Genomic DNA, 17,625 nt, shown 5'->3' on the forward strand with positions numbered 1-17,625 from the left:
ATTTTCCGGCATGCAACCAAGTGTAAAATGACTTTTTATACTGGATCTCTTGTCCAAATGTCCACTACCCATCTGGGCCCAATTGGGTTTTGACATGGGCTATGGCAGGGATACTCAAATAGATTTACCTGTGGGCCACATTACAAAAATGGCAAGGGGCCAGGGGCCAGTAGATAAAATTACGACATTAATGATACTTGATGACTTCTCTCTTTCAATTGCTTTATTTTCGCAAAATATATCAAAGTACAATGTGCATGCACACAATATGTAAATAAATAAATGTGTTACATTTTCTTGCATAAACACAAAGAGCTGTTTCCATAACTGCACAAATTATTGCACATAACATGAGTAGCTGTTATAATAACATAATAACATAACATGAGTAGCTCTTTGCCTGCCTGCCTGCCTGTCTGTCTGTCTGTCTGTCCATGAGTAGTTATTTGTCTGTCTGTCTATGAGTAGCTGTCTGCCTGCCTGTCTATGAGTAGCTGTCTGTCTGCCTGCCTGCCTGTCCAATTGTCCATGAGTAGCTGTCTGTCTGCCTGTCTGAGTAGCTGTCTGCCTGCCTGCCTAATTGTCCATGAGTATAGCTGTCTGTCTGCCTGTCTATGAGTAGCTGTCTGCCTGCCTGCCTAATTGTCCATGAGTAGCTGTCTGTCTGCCTGTCTATGAGTAGCTGTCTGCCTGCCTGCCTAATTGTCCATGAGTAGCTGTCTGTCTGCCTGTCTATGAGTAGCTGTCTGCCTTCCTGCCTGTCCAATTGTCCATGAGTAGCTGTCTGTCTGTCTAAATACAATAAACACAATTTGCCTGAAAATAGATTACCCAGCTATGACCTTTTTCATGAAAAAAAATGAGTAGTGATATGGCTGACTGAGTAAAATAAAACAATCTACCTGAAAATAGATAGCTATAAGTGAAGAGCAATTTCCGCAATTTCCGCAATTACCATTTCGGCAATTTCCGCAATTTCCATTTCCGCAATTTCCATTTCCGCAATTTCCGCAATTTCCATTTCCACCATTTCTGCAATTTCCGAAATTTCCGCAATTTCCATTTCCGCATTTCCGCAATTTCCGCAATTTCCATTTCCACCATTTCCGCAATTTCCGCAATTACAATTTCCGCAATTTCCGCAATTTCCATTTCCGCAATTTCCGCAATTTCCATTTCCATTTCCAACTATTAATGGCAGCTGGGTTTCATCATTCAAATAAAATAGAATTCTGTCCGTTTAGCTATAAAATTATGTCAGGGAATAGGGATACACAGTATATGTCTTTCATTTGAATTGCATCTCCCCCCATTTTCGTTCGAGTAATAGTACAACTCTAATAGTATATTACTTATAATAATGTAATTAAAGATAACTTCATTCAGATTTATTTATTTTTATTTCATTTTCCAATCTGGAAAATCTGGAAATTAATTTTTTTTTAATTTTCATTGGTGGGCCAGTCATAATGGTCCCGCGGGCCTGATGTGGCCTCAGACAATGGGCTTAAATAAATAAAGTGTCGGCCGGGAGGCGGAGAGTTACGAACGGCATTGACGGCAATACGCATGCAGCGCCCAGCATACAGCCTGGCATTTTCATTTCAATATATTCTACCAACAGTAAAAGACTGCAAGCTTTCTTTTTGTGTTGTAATTGTAACTTGTAGCCTGTAGTCGTTTTAATAACGAGGTTGAGCGGTGATGTGAATACTGATCTGAAAATAGCCAATCTACAACTATCACAACGCGTTGCACTGCAGCCGTGCAGCGCGACCGCGACATATGTATGAACTATGAAGCATCGCCTCGGTTTAGTTTCATCATGAGAAGAGTAAAGAACCACCACCTACCTGACGTTACATCTATACCTAAAGTAAACTAAAATCCATCCATCGTCCACCTTATGTGATCATGTCTTGTCAGGCTATAATAAAAACGATCATAAAAACAATCCTTTGTTGTATAACGTGCATGCATGCCTCATTGACATTGTTGGTTCACTACCGATTTATTTACTAAAAGGCTCAAACAGCAGCAACCAAAACCAACTAATAAACTATTGTTTTAATTTGAAGGTGAGCCATAGCCCATAGCCATTAATCTGAAAGGTTTTGGTCGGAAACTGTCAAACTGACAGTGACGGACAGTGTGACAGGTGAGGTCACAGTTCACAGGTTAATTCAGTGCATGCGCAATGCACATGGTTTAATTTGGGGGAACAACAAATGTACTGGTCAATAAGATGTCGGCTAATTCAGCTGTTATAAGGTTTGGCTTTGTGGAACACAAAAATTACATTTGCAAGGATAATGGGGGGGGAAAAGCACAGTGCAAAGTGCAAGTTTTGTGGAAAATCATACTCTGAGACGTCAGGAAGAGGGAAAAATAGTCTTGGTCTTGACTCGGTCTCGCCTCGCGGCAGTCTTGGTCTCGGTCTCGACCCTCCTACGCAGGTCTTGGTCTCTGCCCCCTAGGCTCGCATCGGTCTTGGTCTTGGTCTTGGTCTCGACCCTCCAGGTCTTGGTCTTGGTCTTGGTCTCGGCCCCATAGGCTCGCATCGCTATTGGTCTTGGTCTCGGTCTCGACCCTCCAGGTCTTGGTCTTGGTCTTGGTCTCGGCCCCCTAGGCTAGCAGCGGTCTTGGTCTTGGTCTCGGTCTCGACCCTCCAGGTCTTGGTCTTGGTCTTGGTCTCGGCCCCATAGGCTCGCATCGCTATTGGTCTTGGTCTTGGTCTCGACCCTCCTAGGTCTTGGTCTTGTCTTGGTCTCGCTTTAGGTGGTCTCGACTACAACACTAGTGTGTGTGTGTGTGTGTGTGTGTGTGTGTGTGTGTGTGTGTGTGTGAGTGTGTGTGTGTTCTCACGTCAATGGGGTGATGATGCTGTGTTGTTGTTTTCAGTTCGTTTTGCATCTTGAGCAGCCATTTATTAAGACACACAAATCAAAATGGAGTGTCTGAGTTTATTGTTTGCACGTCAGTGCTTTTATTTATTTTATTTTATTTTTCTGTATTGGAGAGGAAACCAAACATAGGACATTTATCTCCATCTTTAACAAGCCTCTTCTCAGTGTATTCAAATGCCTCCAGAGACTATAATGCTCACAGACACACGCTACAGAACTACAGCTACAACTACCATTTTGCAACCAATTATCTAATGTAATCCTGGGCGCTACACTTCCTCTGACAACCTGGGGAGGGCAGCGGACTGACCTCATGCTTCCTTCTATGCACGAGGAGTCCAAGCTGCTTCTTTTTACCATGACAGGGGGGAGTTTCCCCGGCCGGACGTAACGCGTGGAAGGAACACGGTATTACGACCAGTTCCTTTCCCCTCCATCAGGCGCCCCGGCTGGTCGCATGGGGAGGTAGTTTAGAGACCAGGATTTCTGCATGTGTGTGAGAGGGTGCCTACCCTGGGGGACACGGGGAGAACATGTGAGGGTACCTACCCTGGGGGACACGTGGAGAACATGTGAGGGTACCTACCCTGGTGGACACGGGGAGAACATGTGAGGGTACCTACCCTGGGGGACACGGGGAGAACATGGGAACAGGGGGGGGGGGGGGACCCGGTCCCTACTTTAGAACCACTGACTTACTGTCATCAATGTTAGCATGCAGAGAGTTTGGTGGTAAAGATGAAATATGAGCCGACTGTTTTCAGTAGGAAACCTGAGATGAAATAACTTTTATAAGTTACACGACCCACACACACACACACACACACACACACACACACACACACACACTTCCGCTTTTGTACTGTAAACGACGTGTTAATGACCAATAGCATCACAAGTTCTCTAGGTACCAAGAAAGGTCAGAGTTGAATCATTTGGACTTGTTCAAAGACAAGTGATTACATTCAAAGAGAAGTGGTTACATTTACTGTTTACAGTGTATGACCCTTTAACAGCACTTGACTGTGTGAACTGGAATGACTTGTAACGCCTGTGTTTATTTCACGGAGACATCATAGTCCGTCTACTTATATTTGCATACAGATATACTGTCCGTCAGTATGAATGGAAGTGAGTGAGTCACACACACACAATCAAAGGAGGAAGTATATTGTTTGGGGTCATGAGAGCACTGGTGTTTCATCACAGGAATGACACAGTTCAGAGAGAGAGAGAGAGAGAGAGAGAGAGAGAGTGAGAGAGAGAGAGAGAGAGAGAGAGAGAGAGAGAGAGAGAGAGAGAGAGAGAGAGACTTTACCACTGCACCACCCGAGGGCCTATAGACTTCACTTGTTAAACACAACATTCTGTTCTTCACTCTCTATCTCTCACTGTTTACAAGTCTACAATGAGCTGAGGTTTAATGTTTATATGTTCTGCAGCACGGCTGATAACCGACAACTGTCACACATACTGCCCATATAGGTTCATAGATTTTGTGTAAAAATAATTGATATGCATTTCCAATTATGTCCAAAGTAAGATAGACGGAGTAACAATAATTACATCACTTGAGTGGATGAATATTTCTCTCAATTGAACACAAAAGGTCATAATCGTTTCAATATACAGAGCTGGATTAGAGATTATTTGTATTGTTTTATCTCTGTAGTCCAAATTAAATTAATGATCTAGCATATTATAGTAATAGCCCATTGAGACAAAGAGTCATTGTTTTGCCTTCATCTCTTATTTATATTTGTGTTTTGTTTTAACTTGTATTCATGTACACATGTCATCTAGGTCAGTTAAAACATGGTAGGCTACAGTAATGGACTGGTCTATCAACTGTACATTATAATGTTGTAATCACTGTAGCCTACTAGGGCATGTATAGCTACTGTAGGCCTATATGTGGTATGTGGAGAAAACATGGTAGGTTACAGTATTGGACTGGTCTATAAAAGACCATGATGGTAAGAGTACATATTAGGCAAACTGTATATTTTTATGTTGTAATCACTGTGTATGTAGCCTATACTCTTGTTGTAAATACAGCACCCTTAGAGAGAGACAGTTGTTTTTATATACTGTATGTTTTTGTATTAAAAGACGGTGAATTGAGGCTGAATGCTGAACAAAGGTCTGTAGATGTAAATATTAATAATGCGTTTAATAAACTGCAAATCAATCAGTATCCTCTCTGCTCCTACTCATTATTATATCTCAATGACAAGGGCTCCCCCTGCTGGACTGCACGTGTCAAGTCCTAGCTGGTCATTCAGTATTCAGTTCCATTTGTGTCCCCATATAACCTAATGCAGCATCTCTTGTGTAAAATAAGCAAAAACACTGATTCCAAAAAGCTTATCTTATAGCTTATCAACCATAGAAAACAATGATTTGTATCTCAGGGTGAAATACATATGAGATAATCCCTTTGATTTTAGTAGAGGTATGCTAACATGCCAAGTCTCCCATCATGTTTATACAGTTACAAATGTAATCAAATTCAAACTAAATAAAAAATGTTGACACTTGTAAAAGTGCAAAGTGGGCCTCCAAAAACAAACCATAAGCGACAATCAATTATTTTGATTAACTGTTTAATTAGATTTAGACATTAAGGAGTAATTACACCTGAGAACCACTGCAATCACCAGCTGCAGCCCACAACATTAATCACATTTGAACTGGAGACCCCCCAAAATAAAGAGTTTAGTTACATTTAGTTTTTTTTTGTTGTGAAAATAGAGATACCCTGTATACACACTACATACTATGTTGCTTTGTTTACTGTTGACTGATAAAACTGTTTCACAATAAGCAGTGGTGGAAATTAACAGTACATATACTAAAGTACTGCATGCAAGTACAATTCTGAGGTATTTGTACTTCAACTTGAGTATTTTCAATTTCCAACACTATTACTTATGCTCCACTACATATCAGATCTAAATGATGTACTTTTACTACACCATTATTTGAAAACTTTTTACTACTAGTTACTTTGTAGATTTACATTATTATTACAAACCATACAACCCATTTAGGCCCGACGTAAAAAAAAAAAAAAGATGTGCCACATTTTTATGATTTTTCAAAAATAGCAGACCTACAAGCTCGTAGCGCGCCACTCTGTGGCCCGCTATGAGCTTGTAGATCTGCTATTTTTCAAAAGCTAAAGCATAACATAATGCTTAGTTAAAACACCAAAAGGGGTTCCTGTCCAGAATGGGTTAGAACCACTTCAGCCCTATACTGTATATACGTTTGAAAATAGCCGATCTACAAGCTCACAATGAGGCATAAAAGGCTCCACAGCCTGACAGAGGGCTCTGTAGCAACATGAGCAAGATAACAGACGTACTGAATAACCATTGATTGATTGAAGAGCAGAACACAATCAATCGGTTGATTGATCATGACTCATCTAGAAGTGAACAACTACAATCACAATGAAGAAAACAAAGTGTTCAACTGAATATCGTCATCAGTATCCTTAACATGTCTACCATGTCTTACACAGCTCTGCTGTATCTCCATAGTAGTCCCAAAGCGTTATCCCTGGATAGAGAGGCTGTGTGAACGTGGTTTGAACTGTGTGGAGGAGGGTCATTGTGTCAGAAACACTGTAGAAGGACAGGGTGCCTGCCTTGTGATCCAGATACACCCCCACTCTGGAGGAGACAGGCCCTGACACTGTAGTGTCAACACTGTTGTGTCTGAACCCGTAGCCGTAACCATAGCACCCTAAACACCAGGATTTATCATCGGATCCAAAGTGGGTTCGTCTGTCGGTGTCTTTATAACAGACTGCTATATAAGCCCCTGCACCACTCCTCTCTACTTCCCAGTAACGACGTTCAGACAGACCCTCTGTACACAACACCTGAGGATACACTACAAATCTCTCTGCATTATCAGGGTAAGGTTGTTGTGGTGGTGTTTTAGTCACCTTCCTCTTCTCCTCTGACAGGGAGAGCTCTTTGTTTATTGTGTTCACGTCCAGAGACAGAGGACAGGAATCTGTGAGAACACACGACAAAAGAAAATCAAAACCTCATGAACCTCATTGTGTTTAGAGTTAATAATTATCTCAGATCAAAGTCATCAGACCGAGCTTCAAATAACATGTCAGGTTGAAACGTCAACGTTCAGAAACAACGTTCAACATGGACTCACATTGTAAGAAGTCCTTTCTGGTCTGAGGCTCCGCTGGATGTAAAACATCAACTGCACACACTGGAGACACAAGAAAACAGTAAACGTCGTCATACTGAAGGATGGATTCAACTGAAGTTACAAAAGGTTAAAGCTATTATAGCTCGATAGTAATCATTGCTTTAGTAAACAGAAAATACATTTTCAGGGGTTACAACTTTAAACCAATCAGGAGAGAGAACTCCTTAAGATCATTAAATAAATAAAATATAATAACAATAACATTCACAGGTTGATGTGGACTCACACACACACACACACACACACACACACACACACACACACACACACACACACACACACACACACACACACAGGGAGCGATCCATCCGTTCCCGAGTGACGATAAGCTGAGATGTGTGTCTCACTTAGCCGTGTAAGCACGCACACACGCACGCACACACACACACACACACACACACACACACACACACACACACACACACACACACACACACACACACAGTTATCATTAGCACCGCGACACATTGTGATTGCCCGTCATCGGAGCTACAGTTGTAGTTTTGTATCTTTGCATCTGGAAGTCGAACCCCGCTCAACTTCAATGTGTCAGCTTTGCATCTTTGCATTCAGCCTTCATCATAATAACAAAAGGCTCTTTCAGGCTTTTTGTATTTATTTCTCAACGTAATTATCATAAAATAGAATATCTGCTGAAACCGGTTAAAAAAAAAAATAGCAGACCTACAAGCTCGTAGCGCCGAGCGCGCGACTCTGTGGCCCGCTATGAGCTTGTAAATAGCCGATCTACAAGCTCACAATGCGGCATAAAAGACTTCACAGCCTGACAGAGGGCTCTGTAGTAACATGAACAAGATAACAGACATACTGAATAACCATTGATCTGCAAAGAAATGCAATGAGCAGAACATTGCAGAACGGTCCGATAGCGAATTGCCCATCCCTACATAGAACGCAGCGTTTGCGACATTCTGTGTCTCACCTTGACCAGGTACAGCAGGCCCTCGTTGGCCTTGGTGTCGCTGTCGATCCGGAAGTGTCCGTCGGCGTTGCCCTCGCTGATGGAGAACTTGGCCTTCCAGTTCTTGGTGTTCTCCTGGTCCCGGTCGTCCACGGGGATCCGGAGCACCAGCGCCCCCGCCGTGTTCTCCTCCACTGTGGCCTCGTACTGGAGGGGACAATACAGTAGTGTTGTGTGTGTTACTGTGTACACTTTAAACCAAGCACGTAGGTGCCCTCACATGTTCTCCCAGTGCCCCCTATAGGGTAGGTACCCTCACATGTTCTCTAGGGTAGGTACCCTCACATGTTCTCTAGGGTAGGTACCCTCACATGTTCTCTAGGGTAGGTACCCTCACATGTTCTCTAGGGTAGGTACCCTCACATGTTCTCCCCGTGCCCCCTATAGGGTAGGTACCCTCACATGTTCTCTAGGGTAGGTACCCTCACATGTTCTCCCCGTGTCCCCTATAGGGTAGGTGCCCTCACATGTTCTCCCCGTGCCCCCTAGGGTAGGTACCCTCACATGTTCCCCCCGTGTCCCCTAGGGTAGGTACCCTCACATGTTCTCTAGGGTAGGTACCCTCACATGTTCTCCCCGTGTCCCCTAGGGTAGGTACCCTCACATGTTCTCCCTGTGTCCCCTAGGGTAGGTAGGCACCCTCACATGTTCTCCGTCTGTCCCCTAGGGTAGGTAGGAACCCTCACATGTTCTCCCCGTGTCCCCTAGGGTAGGTAGGTACCCTCACATTTCTCCCCGTGTCCCCTAGGGTAGGCACCCTCACATGTTCTCCCCGTGTCCCCTAGGGTAGGTAGGAACCCTCACATGTTCTCCCCGTGTCCCCTAGGGTAGGCACCCTCACATGTTCTCCCTGTGAATCATGGCCTCTATACTGCCTCTCCCTGGTTGGAATAAGGTGTATCTTCCTCGCACTACGTCCAACCGCGGGCAAACTCTCCCCTGTCAGGTGAAAAAGAAAAGCGGCTTGGGACTCCTCATGCATTGAAGGAAGCATGAGGTCAGTCAGTCCGTTGCTCTCCCCAGATTGGCAGACGGAGTGTATAGTGCCCAGGATTACATTAGATAATTGACCTTTCAAAAACAGCAGATCTACAGAACCCCCCGGAAGCAAAGATATGAGTTAAAATGTTCACTCTGTAAGTCTGTAACAATATATATCCAAAGATTTGAGGCACATTTTCCACAGATTTTCAAAAATAGCAGACCTACAAGTTCATAGGTCTTCAACCTCATAGACAAGATTTTCAAAAATAGCAGACCTACAAGTTCATAGATCTTCAACCTCATAGCGCGGCACAGAGTGGCGCGCTATGAGCTTGAAGATCTGCTATTTTTCAATAGTTAAAACAGCAAAAGGGGACCTTTAAACCTCGGACAAAGCCAACAGCCCAGTTGACAAATCATGACAATAAACACATTCTTTGGGCGGAACAGAACATTTGAAAGAGGAAAAAAGGGCAACACTTTTATTGTTGTTTTCCTTCTTTCTAATTATTTTGTTCGTTCCAAAAATATGTTTATTGTCATGATTTGTCAACTTGGCTGTTGGCTTTGTACGAGGCTTTTAAGGTCTTTAAAATAAATACTTTTTGAAATGTCAATGGGAAAATGAATGGGGAAATATTTCTGGAACGCTCTATAGACATACTTGATACTTCCACCTTTATAAAATCCACTGAACCCTTAGAAATGTACTGTTGTGTCCAATATTTCATTAATTTCTTCTATTTTTGAATATGTATATTTGTATGCAGGGCTGGACTGGCCACCGGGCATACCGGGCATTTTCCCGGTGGGCCGCGACCGTAGGGGGCCGCCATGATTTTAAAAATAAAAATTAACTTTTTTCTTTTTTGACAGGCAGGCCAATAGGCCACCAGGAAAGGTCCGGGCGTGCTGCCATTCTGCCAGTGCCATCATGATAATTTCACTGTACCTGTATCAGTGAGTGACAAATAAACCCTCTACAAAGGGTTGTGTAGTTGTCTGTTGGTTTGTATCATTCAGGCCCATGTTGTTCTGTAAAAGTGGTGGTATTAGGGCTTGTTTGTTTGTGTGTGCCGCGACGGAAGAGATTCTGCTATCTGCGCGCTGGTTGTGGTGGGCCGGTCTGGGCCAAATTCACGCGAAAATGCCCGGGCCGAAGTTTTGTCCCAGTCCAGCCCTAAGTGCCTTTTATTTCAATGTATCTTTGTTAATGGTACAAGATACCGGGGTTGTGGCTCTTTCAGAGCGTGAACTCTGGGGGGACAGAGGGGTAAAAAAAAATCAACCATTTTTGTATGCTATTTTTGACTCAGTAGAGGGTGCTTAGAAGAACTATAAAACCCATTTAAATCTCATCTCTCCTTTGAGTAATATTCTTGCTTAATTCTTATTTTACTGTCTTAATCTGACAGACAGCCTACTGTGTACCATCGGTCTGTTTCTAGTTCAAACATCTCCAGTTGCCTTCTGGCTTCATCCATCCATGTTTACTATAAAAAACAATTAACACTTTTAAATCTCACCTCTGTTTGATATCTCTGGCCAAGTTGTCGTCAGGATGTTGTCCAGTTGGTCTCTCAGACCAGACACGACATCAGTCACATCTGTGAAGGACCTCAGAGGACCGACGACCACACTGGGTGAGACTGGAGATCCAGTGGAACTGGAGAGAGACTGGAAACTCTGGAGAGAGACAAGCAGAGGGACCAGTAAACCACTTTAGACAGGGATGATCAATGATGATCAATAGATCAGTGCATTGATCACAATATTGTAGAGTTGAGCTGATGTCCTTGTTGTTTATTTGAGAACGCTGAGGCGTTTCGGCAGAGCCTTCTTCAGAGCAGACTAAAACGTGCTGAAGAAGGCTCTGCCGAAACGCGTCAGCGTTCTCAAATAAACATCAGTCTTGCATCTTTTGTTTTGGAGTGCCGCTTTTTCCATTTAGTTGGTTTATGAGTTACATAAGTTATTGTAAAGCTGAGCTCCCACTGCCTTAAACAATGGGCAGTCTCCAGAGGAAGCACACCTGTTTTTTCTTTCTTTATGCTGATCGTTTAGGTCTGCTAGTTTTGGAAATGTAATAATAATGTTATTCTTTCAACTACTGTATAACTATACTATTGTTATTAACTATCAGCATGAATAATGTCATGTTATGCCATGTCATGTAATCTACCATAATGTAATACATTAAATTACAACGTAATGTAATCACTTGATGGAATGGGATGAAATATGAAGCCGATTTGTTCTTTCAAAACCAAAGTGTCAAAAAGCCACGTGTGGAACCTGAATGAATGTGATGATGTCCTCAGTGTTGGACAGCTCCTCCAGCTCAGCATGTCTCCTCTCCAGCTGCTCCAGGGTCTGTTCCTGCTGTCTCAGGAGAGCCTCAGTCTGAGCCACTGCATTCTGCTGCTGATCTCTGATCAGTTGTTTGAGCTCACCACATCTTCTCTCAATGGAGACCATCATCTCACTGAAGATCCTGTCACTGGCCTCCACTGCTGCATCTGCAGAGCTCTGCTTAACACACACACACACACACACACACACACACACACACACACACACACACACACACACACACACACACACACACACACACACACACGTATTTTATACGTTGGCTGTTTTCACGCTCATATCATGTCACCTGGTGCCGCAATATGAGCTTGTAGATCTGCTATTTTCAAAAGTATGTATATTTGTATAGCAAACATCTTGAACTTAAATCTTTGCTTCTGGAGGTCCCTGGAACAAAGTATTCTGAAATGGGGGTCCGGTCAGCGGCCAAATACATCTCATTTTAGGGTCCTTGACATTAAAGAGTTCTGAGAACCACTCACGTTCAGGGCCTCCAAGACCTGTCTCAGGTCTTTCAGCTCCTTCTTTTTCTCCTGGATCTTCTGCTGGACTTCCTCCTGACTTGTCACCAGCTGTTTCTGCAAGAAGCAGGAAGAGAGACAGTTTGGTTTGTAAACATTATTGTGGACTTTTTCATGTCGGGACACCAATTCCATCCAATCAGGAGACATGAAATATGATTCTGTTTTGGTTCCACAATGTGTGTACTTCATCCTAAAATTAAAAATCGGGAAAGCATCTGTGCCATTTTAGATTTTATAACATACATCTTTTAGAAATAGTAGTTTGTAACAAGTGGTTCTCAAGTAGATCTACAAGCTCACAGCGCGCCGCTTTGTGCCCTGCTGCGAGCTTGTTAATCTGCTTTTAACATTTCTAAAAATATTTTATTTAGATTTACTTTCTTCTTTTCTGGGGGTGCCTGGCCCAAAACATTTTCAGATGGGGGTCCATGTGTTTGAGAACTAACTAACTCAAGACTATATTTAGTCTCGCTTCCATCTTTAAAACATGATCCATCTTATGATTTGTCTTCAAGTGATGGTGGTGCTACCTGTTTCTCTGCCTTCGCTGCAGCAGCTGACACCGTGTCATGGCCCTTGTGTTCATCCATGGTGCACAGATAGCAGATGGACTGTTGGTCTGTGCGACAGAACACCTCCATCAGCTTGTTATGACTGGAGCACATCTTCTCCTGCAGTTTGTCGGTGGCTGGGACCAGCTTGTGCTTCTTCAACACAGGAGCATTGTAGTGAGGCTGGAGGTGAGTCTCACAGTAAGAGGCCAGACACGTCAGACAAGACATGAGAGCTTTGCGACGTCTGGCTCCGGTGCAGAAATCACAGGCCACGTCTGCTGGACCGGCGTACAGCGGAGCAGCGGAGGCAGCAGGAGACTGCTGAGCTCCTGTACTGCTCAGCTTCATCACCAGCTGGAAGTAAAGAGAAGAGGAGGGGAGGTCACTCACTGAGGAGACATTCAACACAGTCACTGTGAGCTTCATGGTGATAAACGCATTGCAACATTATCTTATTTATTTATCTTATTTGGCTTTTCTGCCTTTATTGATAGTATCAAGTGAACATAGACATGAAAGAAGGGAGAGAGAGAGACGGGGAGAGACACGCAGCAAAGATCGTCATGAATGGGACTCGAACAGGCAACACACCGTCAGGCCAAAGCCTACAGTATGTGTGGCATGCGCCTGGACCACTTGGCCAGCGGGCACCCACAACATTATCTTAACATCTAATTATCTTTTTTTGTTAAAAATGTAGCCTACAATGTAAGCATTTAGCAGACATCCTTAACCACTAGGGCTAGAACTTGCCTAAAAATTAATGACAAGCCAAGAATAGGCACTTAGGGTGTTGTTGAGAGATTTGGATAGACAGGAACAGCCAGGCATACGGACTCAAATAACTCAGTTCTAAACGGTAGACCAGGTTAGCTTAGTAGAGATTATTGAAAAGCAATTACAGAGAATGAAGAGATGCGGCCTCCGGTCGCGCTACCAAAAAAGGAGCCCTTTTTCTCAGAGCTTTTATACCATTCTGAACTTCACCGAAACCCTTAGAACCTTATTAATACATTGTACCCATTGTTCTTGGTCATTTGTTGGTCATTTTCCATTCTTTTGTGATCTGGCAAGTCTGTGGTGCACGATGGCTGAGAAACAAACATTTTGCCCACCTGGCTCTGGGCTTTGTCCCAAACACTTCTCTATTTTATACATATTTAACTGGGCTTTGTCCCAAACACTTCTCTATTTCATACATATTTAACTGGGCTTTGTCCCAAACACTTCTCTATTTTATACATATTTAACTGGGCTTTGTCCCAAACACTTCTCTATTTCATACATATTTAACTGGGCTTTGTCCCAAACACTTCTCTATTTCATACATATTTAACTGGGCTTTGTCCCAAACACTTCTCTATTTTATACATATTTAACTGGGCTTTGTCCCAAACACTTCTCTATTTTATACATATTTAACTGGGCTTTGTCCCAAACACTTCTCTATTTTATACATATTTAACTGGGCTTTGTCCCAAACACTTCTCTATTTCATACATATTTAACTGGGCTTTGTCCCAAACACTTCTCTATTTCATACATATTTAACTGGGCTTTGTCCCAAACACTTCTCTATTTTATACTGTGGTATACTTTCGTTCAGGAAGACACGTTGACCAGGTCCACTTGGATTTGTAAGGAGAGACTTTATTTTGCAGGGAAAAGTCACTCCGCTCACAGCAAACAACACACGAGAGACAAACACTCTCCCGGACTTTCTGGATAAAACACGCACCGCTCTCTGTTGCCCAAAGTCGAGAGCCCGGTCCAGATCAGTCCCGTTCTGAACACTGCTCCTCCGTCTATATCTATTTCGGAGTCCCGCCTCCTCCGGAAATGGAAACAGGCGTTTCCTGACTTTTGACCAATGAGATCTGGGATCTGTTTATTTCCGGTTTAGAGAGAGGCGGGACCAGGAAACAGATCTCCTTACTGTTCTACTATGGAGGCCTAACTTTATACAAAAGTGACTAATTGTTACACTGACAAATGTAGTTAAACAACAGAACTTAAATGCAAACTAAAACATACTATGACCATAGTTAATATCTAAGCAATGTTTAAAACGGAACTAAGAATGAACCTGAACATATTATCTTTAAGAGGTGATTAACACAGTTTTTAACCCCAAATGAGTAAGCTATAATCTTATAACAATACATAATATATTTTCAACTCCGCATCAATTGCACTCCCTATTAATAGTTATAGCGTATATAACTATATATGACTATAACTATCTAATAGTTTAGACTAGTTTAAAGGTAGTTTTCTTAAGTTTTAGCTGTCCACTCAGTGAAAATCAGTCACCTAGAATTACCAACTGAATGTCTCTCCAGGGGAGAGAGCCTCAAACGGTAAAGGACAATGGCCTGGGATTCGGGTGTGAGTTTGTAAATGACTATTCTCCTCTAAGAGGGAGAATCACAGACCGAGACATTTTTACTTACTGTGGCTTAATATTAATAATAACCTTGGTTCATTTATAGAAATTATACGACAATACATATTTAACTGGGCTTTGTCCCAAACACTTCTCTATTTCATACATATTTAACTGGGCTTTGTCCCAAACACTTCTCTATTTTATACATATTTAACTGGGCTTTGTCCCAAACACTTCTCTATTTCATACATATTTAACTGGGCTTTGTCCCAAACACTTCTCTATTTCATACATATTTAACTGGGCTTTGTCCCAAACACTTCTCTATTTTATACATATTTAACTGGGCTTTGTCCCAAACACTTCTCTATTTTATACATATTTAACTGGGCTTTGTCCCAAACACTTCTCTATTTTATACATATTTAACTGGGCTTTGTCCCAAACACTTCTCTATTTTATACATATTTAACTGGGCTTTGTCCCAAACACTTCTCTATTTTATACATATTTAACTGGGCTTTGTCCCAAACACTTCTCTATTTTATACATATTTAACTGGGCTTTGTCCCAAACACTTCTCTATTTTATACATATTTAACTGGGCTTTGTCCCAAACACTTCTCTATTTTATACATATTTAACTGGGCTTTGTCCCAAACACTTCTCTATTTTATACATATTTAACTGGGCTTTGTCCCAAACACTTCTCTATTTCATACATATTTAACTGGGCTTTGTCCCAAACACTTCTCTATTTTATACATATTTAACTGGGCTTTGTCCCAAACACTTCTCTATTTTATACATATTTAACTGGGCTTTGTCCCAAACACTTCTCTATTTTATACATATTTAACTGGGCTTTGTCCCAAACACTTCTCTATTTTATACATATTTAACTGGGCTTTGTCCCAAACACTTCTCTATTTTATACATATTTAACTGGGCTTTGTCCCAAACACTTCTCTATTTCATACATATTTAACTGGGCTTTGTCCCAAACACTTCTCTATTTTATACATATTTAACTGGGCTTTGTCCCAAACACTTCTCTATTTCATACATATTTATTGTGCCGCTGCTCCCAGTTTTGACGATCTGTGTTTGAATAATCTGTGCACTTATTGAGAACTTATGCTTGTGGCCTCGAACTCATTTGGTTGTAGACAGATGAGTGATGGCCTCTCCCTAGCGGCGTATGAGAGATCCCTCACTGTGTACTGGTGCGCGTGCATGTGTTCTCACGTGCACTATTTTGTGCTCGTCTTTCGGGTGTGCCTGGCCTGCTTTGGGAGGAGTTGATCATTTCTCTAGTACACGTATCGGTTGCCATCTTCAGAAGGGAGGAGTTTCAGACGGAATAAATGTCTCTGTGAGTCAGAAACAATATGGTTCCAGACTAGAGGCTTTACGATGTAGGCCCAGAACATTATTTTTCACTCCTACAAAGGCTTAATGATTAACCAGTGACTAACAAAGTCAAAGATCAGAGTAAACTACCCTAGTCAACAAAATGACAGCATATAAAGTACTAGAATACCATCAAACCTTATACCTATAGCATCTGTTTAAACCAGTGGTTCTCAAATGAATATGCATTTGTCCACAGACTCCTCACTCCCCTCCCATCTGAAAATATGTTCGTGCATCATGTTTAGATGCATTGTGAGCTTGTAGATCTGCAATGTTCAAATAGCTGATGTATACTGTAGGTTTACAGTGGTTAAATAGCCCTGGTAAATAGCATCTCAGGTCCCCAGCTTCTCTCTAAAATGCACTTTGTGCCATTTTAATAACGCAATGTACCCTGAATTTACCGGGCAGAGTCATTTCTTCTACTACGGCATTTCCGGGTTTTGGCCTGCGCCGATCTGGTTGGATTCCTTTTATTTCATGATTTAAATAGTGCATTTTGGAGAGAAACTGGGGACCTGAGACGCATCCCAGCTCCGGTAATAGACTTTTACCAAGGTCTAGCAGGCTTTGTTTCGGTGAGTAGTTACGTCGTTTTGTTTATTTGCTGGGATTTGAAAATCCTCGCACGGGAGTGAGAATATCACCAGAGGGCTGCGTCAGAGAGAGACTCGCTGTAAGCACTGGACCAGGGCTAAGTGGTTACTGGTTAGACAGACTGTGATGCTCTAAAAACTATTTATGGACCCCCTTGAACCGCCTCATGGACCCCTGGGGGTCCCCAGGCCCCACTTTGAGAACCTAACACATAATAAATAGTTATTCTTAATGGACAAACAATGTAGCCTATATCATTATCAACATAAATTAAACATACAATGTGAACAAAAATAACGATATAGCCTACAACATGTGCAGAGTAGAACTGCTGTGGCAGAAAAAGTAGTTTCATGTGTGGTTAAGTGTAACTTGTAAGGTCATCTTACCTCGGCCAGCAAGATGTTCTTTTTCAGAATCGGTCGAGGACTGAAGCTCTCTCTGCACTGGGGACAGCAGTAGACTCCAGTGTCATCAAACTGGTCCCAGTAACCCTCGATACAGCTGCTACAGTAACTGTGTCCACAGTTTAGAGTCACTGGTTCCTTCAGAATGTCCAGACAGATAGGACAGCAGAACTGGTCCTGGTCACATCCCTGTTGTTGTTCTGACATTTCACTGACAACCACATTCACACCGAGAGAAAACACACAAC

The 17,625-nt window shown here is 42.3% G+C and overlaps 1 protein-coding gene across 2 annotated transcripts; it reads right to left on the minus strand.

Annotated features, from left to right (window-relative positions):
* Window positions 1–6,315: 6,315 nt before the first annotated feature.
* LOC308319814 (tripartite motif-containing protein 16-like) lies at window positions 6,316–17,493 on the minus strand. Of its 2 annotated transcripts, XM_080770006.1 has the most exons (7): window positions 17,360–17,493; window positions 12,545–12,922; window positions 11,973–12,068; window positions 11,413–11,646; window positions 10,644–10,803; window positions 7,092–7,151; window positions 6,316–6,935 (listed from the first exon to the last, which is right to left on the minus strand). In XM_080770006.1, exons 2-7 carry the CDS (start codon window positions 12,914–12,916, stop codon window positions 6,418–6,420), a joined length of 1,440 nt encoding a protein of 479 aa, XP_080626132.1. In that variant the 5' UTR covers window positions 12,917–12,922; window positions 17,360–17,493; the 3' UTR covers window positions 6,316–6,417. The 2 variants fall into 2 exon arrangements, with proteins under 2 accessions (XP_080626132.1, XP_080626133.1); XM_080770007.1 differs by lacking the exon at window positions 11,413–11,646 and having other exon boundaries at window positions 6,319–6,935.
* Window positions 17,494–17,625: the final 132 nt, after the last annotated feature.

The sequence above is a fragment of the Protomyctophum bolini genome (assembly GCF_963924005.1).
Source record: "Protomyctophum bolini genome assembly, chromosome: 8".
NCBI lineage: Eukaryota > Metazoa > Chordata > Actinopteri > Myctophiformes > Myctophidae > Protomyctophum > Protomyctophum bolini.

What these genes read in the sequence shown, in the direction of transcription:
- LOC308319814 (XM_080770006.1), bottom strand. Translation starts at nt 12,916, where the DNA reads ATGAAGCTGAGCAGTACAGGAGCTCAGCAGTCTCCTGCTGCCTCCGCT. An exon ending in CAGCGAAGGCAGAGAAACAG is followed by an intron (nt 12,069 to 12,544) that starts GTAGCACCACCA and finishes TGCTTCTTGCAG; the next exon opens with AAACAGCTGGTGACAAGTCA. An exon ending in ACATCATCACATTCATTCAG is followed by an intron (nt 10,804 to 11,412) that starts GTTCCACACGTG and finishes GTCTCTCTCCAG; the next exon opens with AGTTTCCAGTCTCTCTCCAG.